Source organism: Cololabis saira, chromosome 2 (genome assembly GCF_033807715.1).
Source record: "Cololabis saira isolate AMF1-May2022 chromosome 2, fColSai1.1, whole genome shotgun sequence".
Lineage (NCBI taxonomy): Eukaryota > Metazoa > Chordata > Actinopteri > Beloniformes > Belonidae > Cololabis > Cololabis saira.
The window spans coordinates 25,503,177-25,515,777 of NC_084588.1; the positions used below are offsets into that span (position 1 = coordinate 25,503,177).

Here is a 12,601-nt window from a genome sequence, read left to right on the forward strand (position 1 = left end):
GAAACTAATGGAAAAATATACATATACATACAAAATAAATAACTGGTACATGTGCTTCCTGCTGTGCTCTTTGTTATTTTTGAAAGATCTGTGTTCGTTTGTCTGGTGAACTAAATAGGAATAGAATCACAGGTTAATACAACTTTTAATGTGTCAAGTACAAGGTTTTCCGGCCGGAGGTACACTTTTCTCAAACCACATAGGCAGGAGAGGAATGCACACCCAGTCATCGATCTAGTTCCTTTTTATACCAAAAAGGGGGGGTATCCTTTGCAAATGGATTTCATTGGTGGATTCCAAAGGAATGACCTCCGGAAATGTGTTACTTCCATCTTCCTTTCCCTGGGGTGTCAAGCCATAGGTCACAGGTGAGACCCCCCAAAGTTAAACCTCTGCTTATTCCCATTGTCTTCTCTCAACAAATGGTATGTGTATTTGTAACTGAATTACATTGGTAGAGCCAGCTCAAGGGGAAGACACCTTAAGGTGTCACCTTTCCCACCGTCTCCTCTACAACAATACCACGTTTATTGCATTTAACTTCTAATCTAATTTTTGTCTACCCTTAACCCAGGGGTTGGCTCTGTGTCCTAATCAACAAGAGATTACTTTGAATATGACGAGAGAGTCCACCGGTTCTGAATTCCCTGAGCTTTAACAATTTCATGAAATCCTAACATTTGTTATCCAGCTGGTGATGGATCTACGGCTTTAGCAGCCTCACTCCACTCCTCTTCCCTCTCTCTCCACCTCCTCTCCTTACAGGCATGTCTGCACAATGAAATATCCTGATAAATAAAACAAAAGGCAGGGCACGTGATGAGGACCTGCCAGGTGCATGTCAGGGAGGGTAATGTTCATCCATTTTATTTAGCTGAATTATTATTAATTGTTAGATGATATTGGTGAATGAATGGCACGATAGGTCCACACTTGAAAATGGAAATATTATTTTTAAAGGCCTTTGAAAAAAAAAAAAGGCCTTTGACTTTGGGCATCTGAGCAAAGAGGACACGTGCTTGACCCCCCCCCCCCCCCTCCCCTCTGCACGTGCATGATATATAATGCCATATATTACATGAGCTTTGGGTCATTATGGAATAATTGCCCTGCAAAACAGTCCTTCACTTTCAGAGAAACCTGGGCCCTTTCATTGATGATGCCTGAGAGAGTTTACATTTATGATTCTGTTGCACACATCCCAAAAGAAAAACAAGAAGTCATGTACAGCCATGTGCAAAATGTTAAGATTCTGAAACCCCTTTTTAAAAATAAACTTGATCAAGTATTTAATTTTTATTTAACCTTTATTTAACCAGGAAGATCGCATTGAGATTAAAAACCTCTTTTCCAAGGGAGACCTGGCCAAGATAGGCAGCAGCAATTACAACACATATTTACACAGAGTTACAAATGACAGATAAAACACCAACAGATAAAATACAGTTAAAATAAAATTAAAAAAAAACAAGCAAATCACAAAAAACAGGTACATGTAATGGAGTCGGCCTCAAGTATTTTCAATTTAGATTTAAAAGTACTCAAAGAAATGAACCCTGTTAGCCTCCAGTCATTTTGTAATGTGTTCCAGGCTGAAGGAGCAGAATAAACAAAGGCTCTTTTACCCAGTTGAGTACGGGCAAAAGGAACAGAAAGCAACAGGTCGTCTTGTGAACGGAACGAGTAAGAATCCAGGACTTCTCTGTACAATCAAGGAGCAGATGTAAGAAGGCAGCAGCCCAAGCATTGCTCTAATATATAAAAGTATACTGAGCATTCGGGTGGCCAGAGAAGACCATCCAACCCCAGAGTAGAACTCACAGTGATGTGTCAACGGTTTACAATTTGTAATGAAGCTCAGGGAAGCGGAATATGCAGTATCGATCATATGAAGACATTTAGCAGAAGCATTCATGTACAAAATATCTCCATAATCTAGTACTGGTAAAAAGGTAGCAGCAACAAGTCGCTTCTTAGCATTAAAGGAAAAACACAGCTTATTTCGAAAGTAAAAACCCAATTTTATCCTCAGCTTCTTCACAAGTGTCTCTATATGCTGCTTAAAAGTGAGGGAGTCATCGATCCAAACACCTAGGTATTTATATTCATGTACAGCCTCAATTACATTTCCCTCAAGAGTGCTCACTGAGGGGATAACCTGTGGCCTTAACCTAGAATTGGAGAACAGCATAAGCTTCGTCTTGTCAACATTGAGAACGAGCTTCAGCTGACGTAAATACAAACTCAGAGGTCATGCATTTTCATTCTTCTTACTTTTTTTTAATTTTGCGGACCAAATAAATAAATAGAAATTGGGCAGCGCTAAGTTTTATTACCTTTTTGCATCCATAGGATTTATACAGTGGTAAATTGTAACAAGGTGAGTTATAAACGCTTCAATAATTGATCTTTGCAAGCTGTGCAGATCCTTATAAAGCAGATGTTTTGGCAGTTTTTGGCAGTAGGTCCAGAGCACTGAGTGATGTTTTAATTTATTGACAAAAAACAAAGATATATGAAGTGTTCATAGATGTGATTGTTGCTGCTCACCAAACTGGAAGGGTTATAAAATCATTATAAGAGCACACAAAATAAATAAATAAAGTGTTTCATCTCAGACCTTGCAGGCCTCCCTGAGCATATACAATGTTAAACTCTATGACAGCAGTTGGAAAATGACTGAATACATACAGTATGTATGGAAAGGTTGCTAGAAGAAATGTGCAGAACTGCATCTTAACAAACTACAATACATCTAGACTCACGTCCACCCAACAGATGAAACCAATGCGTTATTATTTGGCATTAATCTCCAGTGCCAGGTTTCTTGAAACCCACACACAGCATTTCAGGAGAAAACACTTGATATTTACAGTTTGGGGTCTTACAGGACCTGGGCAGCGTGCGGACATTGAGATGACCATGAACTCATCTGCACACCAGAACAAATGTGAGAACATACATCCAACAGGTATTTGACCCATAATAGCCAAAGATGTATTGACATTTTGGATGAAGAGGGAGTTGTGTTTTTCCTCAAAGGAATGAGAAGATGCCGTTTTTCATTTTTAAAGCAAGAATCCATCAAAATCCCATCTTGGCAGGACATTTGTGGACATACATCATGACATGAAGGAGATTTCTGAAATGGTTGCAAAACACATCCACATCCAACAATCCATGGCAGATTATCATAAAAGGACTATTTCAAAACCGCTGTTCCCCATAAACTTTTGAGTTGCAAAGATCACTTTGAAACAAGCTGCATAATGATCTGTGGTATCACAATTGAGACCCAGGTTAAGTGCTACAGTCTGAGGGTCTTTTCACATTAGTTAATATTAATTGCATGAATCCATCATCATGAGAAGAATTGCACTGCAGTAGTGTGGAAAAGGACCTGCTCACTCCAAAAAAGTAATTCTGGCTTTGTGCAGTTTGCTGGAGAGGATTTTGTGGAAGTTGGCTAGAAAAATGCTTATGAATGAATAGGACTAAAATAAAAGTCTCCAGCTTGAATGAGCCCTGTTATGTGTTATGTTTGCTGGAACGGAGGTGCTTGATGTCACTGATTAGGCAATAATATATCTACCAGTAAATTCTTAATGAAAGTGTCAAGACATTGTAACTGAAACAAAATGACAATTTTAGGAACACAAGCCAGTCTTGCAAAATATGTTTAAATTAGAGACACATCGCAAAGAAAACCCAATAATATTTGAGTTTTGAAGGAAGGTTTTTAGAGGAACAGATGCTCTCACAACCCAGAGACCATGACAAATAACAGAGAGAGCAAGTGCAGATCCAAGAAAATGGGTTTATTTGGTAACTTTAAATAATAAAAATAAGCAAACAAAGATTGAAATGACAGGAAAGAGCCCCCTGACACTGCCAGAGGAAGTTCTTTATCTTATGGCTCTTAATGAACGTTAGGTGCATCTCATCTGCAGCAATCAAGACACATGCTTTACATCAGTCACCCTGGTACAGACCATAACAATACAGGCTGTAACAATACAGGCTGTAACAATGCAAATTCAAGGAAGATGATGTGAACTTTTGATCAACACTTACCAGAAATGTCTGGCTACAATTGCAGCTGCCCAAATGTTTCTCACCAGATACTGAAAGCTATGATTGTTGCTTCTCATAAATGTTTAAAATGGATCATTATCTTGCTTTCTTAAGAGGATTTCTTAATCTACTTTTAGTACTCAGCATTCTGGTAAAAATTAGATTTTAGTTCATATTTGCGCAGGAATATAGAAAATATCTTAGGGATTTTGTGTTTGTTCCATCCAATGAATTGTAACAGGTCTAAACAGAATTAATAGACATCCTTTTTTAGCTTGTATTGAAAAGTGCAACTTTTCACAGCTGTTTTAATAATAAATGACACAGACAACATATTTGCATTCATATTGTTTTCATTTAATTATTCAGAGGAAAAAAAAATAACATCACATTTTCACCTTTCATTCAGCTGTTTTATATACACATTTAACACACTTATTTTAATACTTTTAAAATATTTGTACAAAATACACTGTTCTCCCTTTATATTATGTGTCTATCTGAAGAGGCATTTTTACTGCAAAACGTCAGAAGAAGTGAACTGAAGTTGTGATATCATTGCATATCATCTTTATTGCATAATTCATTCCCCTTTTGTGGGCTTCGGGAAAAAGGAGGTGCTGTTACTGTAACTATCATCGCTGCAACAAGTCAGATGACATTTCTGGGAAGGTTTTTCTAGAAAATTATAATAAATATGAGTCTCATACACCTGAGGAGAGTTAGTAACTGATCAAAACAAATGCTCATCAAATTTTAGAGGTTAAAGCAATAATGCTTTGTTAATGATTCATCAGTCTTCTTTATTGTACATATTGTCAATTGTTTGGGGAGAGTAGATTGGCAAAGGTTTTCTTGAGAAGAGGGGTGCAACATTAGAGAAAAAGAAGAACAAACTACATTGGGCCAGAGTAAAGTAGCAGTTTTTAAAGTAGTAAAGTTTTTTTTTCTGTTTTTTTTAGCAAGTGACACTCTGCCCAAACCAATTTGGCAATATACCCATTTTGTCAGTCCATCGTGTTCACACTGACAAACACATGCACAAAACACACACACCTCAGTCACTCGGTTCAAAATTTGTGTAAGACAACGATAAAGATAGAAAACAGAGTCAAATTGATGAGACCGCTCTAATTTTTCAACATATTCCACAACGAAATACATGATATTAGAATTACTGTTCAACTGTTTTAAAACAATACAGGTTGAAATATATTTAAAAAAAAAACATGTCTAAACTTTTTTTTTGTACGTTTTTGAAAATATTAATTTTTAGAAAAATGGTGACTGGCACTGGTTGGGATCCTGTATACACAGGGACACCCATGAGGCTACATAGACATGTAACTTAGTTTTGGGAAATATAAAATTTGTGGTTGGTTGTGGGGAGTCCACTGTCGCCATGGCTACAACTATACTTCACATCCAATGGTTTGGCAAGAACAAAATTATTAAAAGAAGAGTGACTGCCTTTGCAAAGTATAGAGGAACACAACAAAACAGGTTAACAATGATAAATCCTGTACCTTCAACAGTCTGATCTGCTATCTGGTGAGATTCACAGCAGACGGCTTCTCAGAGGAATGCATATAAATACGTTTATGTTCAAAATACAAGGGGGAGAGGAATGATGGGGAATATGAGGAGAATCCACAGAAGAGAAGAACCACGCCAGTAGGGCAACACAATCAGCTATACGATATCCAAGTTACAAATACAACTTGAGATGAAACTTGTTAAAGTGAAAGTATATGGATTAAATAAAAATAAGACAAGCTATAAACATTGTAAGTAAGCTGTACTAACATATTGTTTCTGCTTTGTGATTGGCTTAAGCTTTTACACAAGGTAAAACAAGCATGCCTTTTAACATCAGCACCTCTTCCAACACAACCTTTTTGCCATTTGCTGACGGAAAAATGAGGCAATCAATTTGTGGAAAAATGTTCAGGTTCCTCTGCTCCCTCTAGTGCTCCTAATGCAATTAGTAAAAATCAACAGTAAGCCAGGAGAAATCTGTCATCGGTGTCACTGGTATTTTGACAGTTGCCTCGGTTACTGGCCTGTGCATGCACAGAAGGCTCCTCTGCATGGTGTAACTTAGGAGGCGGAGCTGAAGCACAGCAGAGAGGGAGGGGAAGGGACGCTTAAGTTGATTTTCAAGGTTCTCAAAATGACTGAGTTCTACTTTAAAAGCTGCAAGTTTCCCATACATATTAATATTAAACAGTTCAATTATTTTGAAAGTCACTTTCAGGAAGTTGCGAATGGATAGCTGCATTTTGACCAATAAAAACCAGAAATTAAACAGAAATAGTTTTTTTTCATAGAAAGTCTTCTGTGTTCCCACTGAGGTCCAAGATTCGGGGTAGATTAGGAAATTTAAGTCCACTAAAGGGTGTGGTTCTTCTTCGACACTGCAACCGTCAGAGCAGCAGACCGTTTACTAGGATGTGTGCTTCAGCTCTGTTACTTCCTAAGTCTGTTCATGTTACACACCTCTACACATTTTTGGATTGTTTCTATTTGTGCCTTAAAACACAACTGCTGTAAAACAATCAGAGATTACTGATTTCTTGCTCAGATTCAACCCTTCCTTTAATTGATGGGGGCTCCCGATCCACTAGAAATGCACAACAGCTTAATTCACTTAGAATTTGTTCCTATTGGGTGTTTGTACGGTCGAGTACAGCTGCTGTAAAATATTCAGACTTGTGTTTTATTGCTCTAACTGTTCAGCTTTCCTGTCACAATCTGAGCTCCTTGTCATTATTTTTGCAGCTTCCTCGACCATCTTCTCATCTCATTGATGCTACATGAATCAGACTTTGAATGTTGTGTATATAAACAGTAAAAACTATTCTCACGCACAGCATAAAGTCAACAGATTTCATGAGTCATTGTGAATTTGAAATTTCAGATGACTGAGACTAAACAGTGGAAATAAAACAATGGGACTACTCCATCAGGTTTCACATCCAGAGCTATGCCCAATTTCCTGGTAACTATGGATGAAATAAACAGGATTCAGAGGAAATTCCTCAAAAAAGGCTCCTGTGGTCCAAATTCAGCTTATATATATGCCAGTGACAGTAAGACGCCCCACTAAATGGGTTTCAGATCTAAAAGTAATTGCAGGACTGGGACAACATGTTATAAAAATGTTTTGGGACAAACCTGTGCAGTTTTATTTATTTTAGGGGTTGTACCATTCACTGGTCACTGAAGGGCCTTTCTGACCAACAAAACACCATATTGGTTCTTGCAAATCTCTGGTGCATTTTAAATAACAGCACCAGTTTCACCCTATTGTCAGGTAAGACGATGGTTTTCAGGGGTTGTTGTCTCATCTTACCTGGGAATCTGTTTTAGGTTCTCTGTTGATCAAAAAGTCCATTAAGTGTCCATTTCCACAGGTTGACTTCTGTGGGATCCTACAGAAACTGGTTTGGAAAGTAGATGAAAAACTTTTTTTTGTCAACCCATGAAAACAATAAAACTTGCAAACCTGCAAACTTAAACTTCAAACTTAAAAAGGTTAAAAAAAAAAAACCCAACCAAAACAACGTGGAGTGGAGTGATATTCCATTGCTAAAATCAAGCTGCTCCTGACTGTGCTCTCTCCCCACAACCCCTTCTTTTATCTCCTGGATACTTACAGCCTTGCTGAGGAGGCTGAGGGCGAAGCAGAAAAACAGAAGGTGCATAAGGACAACAACAACAACCGAACAGGGGAAAAAAACAGTCCTTCCTTCCTTCTAAAGTTTTGGTCTGTCAGACAAGAAAAACAATTAAACATTTCAACAACCATTAAAATAACCAAACACAAGTCAAACAGGTAAAATGAGCTTTTTGAAAGTGTGCTGCGAGGCTTGTTCATCCATAGATTCGGATTTGGTTAAAGTGCGTGTTGGTCACTGTCAAAACTGTCCAGTGAAAAGTTTGTTCTCACGTTGCATGACAGGAGGGCGGCTCGGTCAGATGAGTGAACGGTGTCATTATCTCGTCGTTCCTTTCTTCATTTCCTCCACACTTTTCCCGCCTTTTTTAAAATTCTCCCCCACTCATCTGAAGTCTCTTTCTCTGAACCTGACGCAACTTTGAGACACTGCAAAGAAACAGTCCATCTACACAACACAGCTCTTTCAGTCAGGCAGCACGTCTAAAAAATGTTATTTTTCTTCAAACTTGACAAATCAGTGAATCAGGTGATTATTTTGTATGTTTTTGTTTTTTATTGCCACACCAACATCTTTGCCTTCAGAATTGTCTTTTTAAAGTGATTTGGCATGGCTACACCTGATCTTTTTTTCTTTAGAAAAAAGATGAACGCTCAAAAGAGGGCTCTGCTCGGGTGCATTTTTCCACATTTAAGAAAAAATATGCTGGTTCTGAGCATAATAGAAACAATATACAGGGCCACTGCTAGATGGAGTAGGTAGAGCTCTCAGACTGCTGGCGAATGTAGCACTGAAAACTCTTGTCTCCAATCGGATGCTCCCTAAGAAAACAAAAGAGAAGGGTTTTGTTTAGTTGATGCTGAGTGAAAATAAAACTTGAACAACAGCACCGCCTGCTGGCTAACAACAGGAAGTTGCTTTGTAAAGCTCTAAAGCCGGTCCTAAATTTTAAACAGAATAAACATAATTCATCCAAGCGACAAACAGATAAGAAATCACATACTGGCTGCCTATCTTCGTCTTCTTGAACTTGTCCCTTTTGTACTTGGTGTGCTGCTGCTCCAAGGTCTGTACAGATGAAATGATCTGCCTCAGGGTTTTGTAAGTCTCCTGGGGGTCATCGATAACAAAGCCTGAGTACTCCTCCTGTTCTGGGCCGTCATACACAGATTTACTGCCACAGGCCTCTGCAGGAGTGAGAGATAGAACAAAAGCAAGAAGCTGAAAGTAATTTCTGGAATGGAGACAAATGTACTTATCAGAAAAATCCCACTGCTGTCAGTGTCTGACCTTGCATCTTGGTCAGTTTGGTCATGTATGTGCTGAAGAGGGAATAAATTCTCTCAGTCTCTCGGTCTCCATCCACGTCCAGCTGAATGTTTGCTGGCAGACCCCTGAAAATAGAAGCATATGCATTTAAAATGAGGGAGCGGGTGGAAATAAAGGAGGGGAATCTAATTGTGGATAAGATCAACATGGTGTACCCGGTGCAGGGTGTGCATCCAGGAGCCGTGTCCGCTGAGTGCTTGCAGCACAGCCAGTGGCCGTTGAGGTAGGCTGAAGGATGGTAGGTGCTCAGGCGTTTGCGGTTGCACTGGCTGACTTTGGTCAGGATGTCGATCCAGTCACGAGCCTCCACGCAGTTGTTGGCCTGGATGTAGAGCGCTCGCTCCGGCTGAATAACCTGGAACATCTGGAGGAGGGGAAAACAGACTGTGATGACTGAAGGGAGAGTCTAAAGTACTTACAGAGAGAGTTTGGAGCCATCCCTACATTTTTCATCTTGAAAGATTCCTCTTCCAGCCGCTCCACAGCCAGGATATTTTCTATAGGAATGCTGCACAGAGCTCCCTCACCTGGAAGTAACAGAAAACACATTAAGATAAAGGGCTGTAGCTAAGACATAAAGCAGTTAGTTACATCATGACTTTATTGACATATTGAAGGGGCCTTTCAGGTGTTAAGACCCCTTCCCATCAACCCTCTTTATAGTGTCACAGACAATACACAGCTAATACAGAAATTATACTGTTTAAGTACAGAGCATCAGATGATTGCAATTCTCCCATCTGCCATTGCTGGTGCTCCATTAAAAAAAAAAAAAAAAAGAACAAAAGACTGAGTAGCAGCTTATCTTTGCAAGATTATCATAATTCTCCAGGCAAGTCAAGGTATGCAACAGTCTGACCAAACACAATATGAAGCAGCTGGTTTTAATGTTTCATCAGAGTGGTACCTTGTAAATCACACTACACCTAAAAAAATGTCTGAATCAGCTCTACAGGTATACATGATGGAATAAACATACTTTTTTCATTTCTGTTAATTCTTTTGTGGTTTCCTGTTAAACATTTTGGTATACTTATGATGAGTTTTCAAAACGAATAAATTCACAAAAGCAAAACAAATCGATTTTGGATGACTACTAAATTTTTCCAGTCTCAATTTTTATTATCTGCAACTTATCTGTGGGGAAACAGTTTCTATCAAATAACAACAAAACAAAAAACAAAAACTATTCTCTACTAGTTTGTGTATGCTATGAGTGCAGCTTCTCTGGATGCATGAATGTATGGACTCCTCATAAAAATAATCTCCACCACGTGTTGGATGATGCAGACTAAGCAACAAACACACACTAACCCAAGACACACACGCATCCAATAACCCACACCACGCTCTCTCGCTCTTTCTAGCACAAATGCAGATAAACACAAGCAGAGGAGGAAAGAATGCAAATCTAAGCAGTCCCCGTGAACCTGCTGACCTCACCTTTGGTTCTGTGGTAGGTGAACTCGTGGTTGGTGAGGCGAAACCACCTCTTCTTGAAGTTTTTCATTCCAAACCGTTTTCTTCCCTGCGCTCTCTTTATCATAAATCTGAAGACAAATTGGAAAGACGAACACGACTGAAATCAGAGAAGGCTCTTGTTTCATGCAAATATGTAAATGGGAACTTTATTTATCTCGCTTCTGCTCAGCGTATCGCTTGCTCTTGTCTGCAGTACTTAATGAGTGTGTGTGTGTGTGTGTGTGTGTGTGTGTGTGTGTGTGTGTGTGTGTGTGTGTGTGTGTGTGTGTGTGTGTGTGTGTGTGTGTGTGTGTGTGTGTTATTTAATCGAAAAGAGCAGTAAAAAGAAACTTGACACAAAACTTTTCTATTGGCATGAAAGGGTTCTTGTGGTGTCAGCAATCAGCATTTATCATTCCAATGACATGCTGGCACGACTGCTGCTGTAACTGTAAAACGCCTCAGTACAGCACTCATATTCGTCAGTCTATGAGTTGAAAAAGGAGATGGGTCAGCAAATCAAAGGCACCAGTGCTTTTACAAATTTTACTGTATTACCATAAATTAAGTATAAATCAATGCACTGACTTTTTCCCTTCCAGACAGCCATTGGTTTCTGTTATTTATTTATTTTTTATTTGATGAATTTCACTTGCAGTCACTTGAAACTCAATTAACTGATTCAAGTCTATATCTGTCATCCGTCAGCATTGGTTCAAAAACAAAAATGGTCTGGTTCCAGCGTACATTGAGAGGGCTTTTTTGTGAATCTAAATTTGACATGAGTGTGAACTTTAATGCCATTTTATAATTCAAATAATTTGCTGTTTGATGAAACTGAAAATGAACATTTAATACAGTGTTTTATCTCTGTTGGTCTTTATTTTCTGATATCCAAGAAGGCAGTGTGTTTCAGCATGCGGCAACTTAAACCATACACAGATAACTACATGCAAAACTCTTCTTTGTTTGAAGAAGTCACTACTTTCTGCCACCTATCACATGTTACTATTAAAGGAAACATAAACATATGACTTTTCAAAAAAGCTGACCCAGTTTCTAGAGGTCTTAATACAAGGCTTGTGACATGTTTTGGTCAAAAGAGCACAAAGACACACTCCAAATAACCTTTTTTTTTGGTCAAAACATATCTTTAAAGTTGTGCTCAAGGGGGCGGCGTCCGAAACTTCACAATCTTTATGTCCCTCGCCATGTAAAATTATATTAATCCACAGATTTATGCATCATTAAGGGTGTGTTCTTTTGATGGACAGGTCTATGGTGTCAAATGGCAAGCTGTCGCTTTAGCTGCTTGGCACCTTTGGTAAACTTGAATTCTGAGCTACAGGCTCTACCAACAACCGGCATGCCAGCTGGTTAGGCTTGCAGTCGCCTGCAACGCAGCCCGTGAGGGACTGTAGGTCCCAGCATAGCTCTGCTAGCTTTTGTTTCAGTTCTCGCTCATTCCAGATGTAATTTTTCAGTAGTGACAGCTGAGATGAGGATCTATGGACTGATTCTATCAGAATGAATAGGTGCAAGATAATATTACTTAACATCGTAGGTTACCATAAGCTAAGCCAGCTGAGCTGAAATAGCTGACTTAAGGGAACTGAGTTAAAGTGTCTGTGCTCCATTCAGTTTCTGCTCACTTGCTCAGTTTGAATTATCTGGAATTGAGGGGCATCCGTTCCTGTCAACATGGCAATGAAAAAGAGGCTTCAAAAGCATCCTTCAGAAAACCTATGTGTGACATCACGGGGGGGGGGGGTGGGGGCTTCTTATGCAGCGAATGCAGCCTGAGGTGGCTGGATAATTCTGCCCTGATCTTGGTCTGTGAATGGCAAAGTATCCTGCAGATCTGAATGACTCCCTGAAGGAGGAATAGTCAGACCCAAACCTAGACATCGCCACACAAAATGACAGAGCTCTTGACTTCGCAGTGACTACAAACAGCCACATAAATTGTTTCAAGAACATAAAACAGTAGATTTCTTCCCCACAATATGTCCCCTTCAAGGAGCTGACAAAGAAACCATCATCAGTTAAGCAAAAGA

General features: G+C 39.1%; 1 protein-coding gene across 2 annotated transcripts in view; it reads right to left on the reverse strand.

Moving 5' to 3' along the window:
* Positions 1–4,390: 4,390 nt before the first annotated feature.
* Positions 4,391–12,601, reverse strand: part of rasa3 (RAS p21 protein activator 3) — a 50,299-nt gene continuing 42,088 nt past the window's right edge. For both annotated transcript variants that reach the window (XM_061741622.1, XM_061741621.1), the window contains 6 exons: positions 10,522–10,633; positions 9,528–9,605; positions 9,239–9,447; positions 9,045–9,148; positions 8,758–8,941; positions 4,391–8,575 (listed from right to left, as the gene is read on the reverse strand). In XM_061741622.1, coding sequence (XP_061597606.1) covers positions 8,500–8,575; positions 8,758–8,941; positions 9,045–9,148; positions 9,239–9,447; positions 9,528–9,605; positions 10,522–10,633 — 763 coding nt within the window. In that variant the 3' untranslated portion in view covers positions 4,391–8,499. The remainder of the gene's footprint in view (positions 8,576–8,757; positions 8,942–9,044; positions 9,149–9,238; positions 9,448–9,527; positions 9,606–10,521; positions 10,634–12,601) is intronic.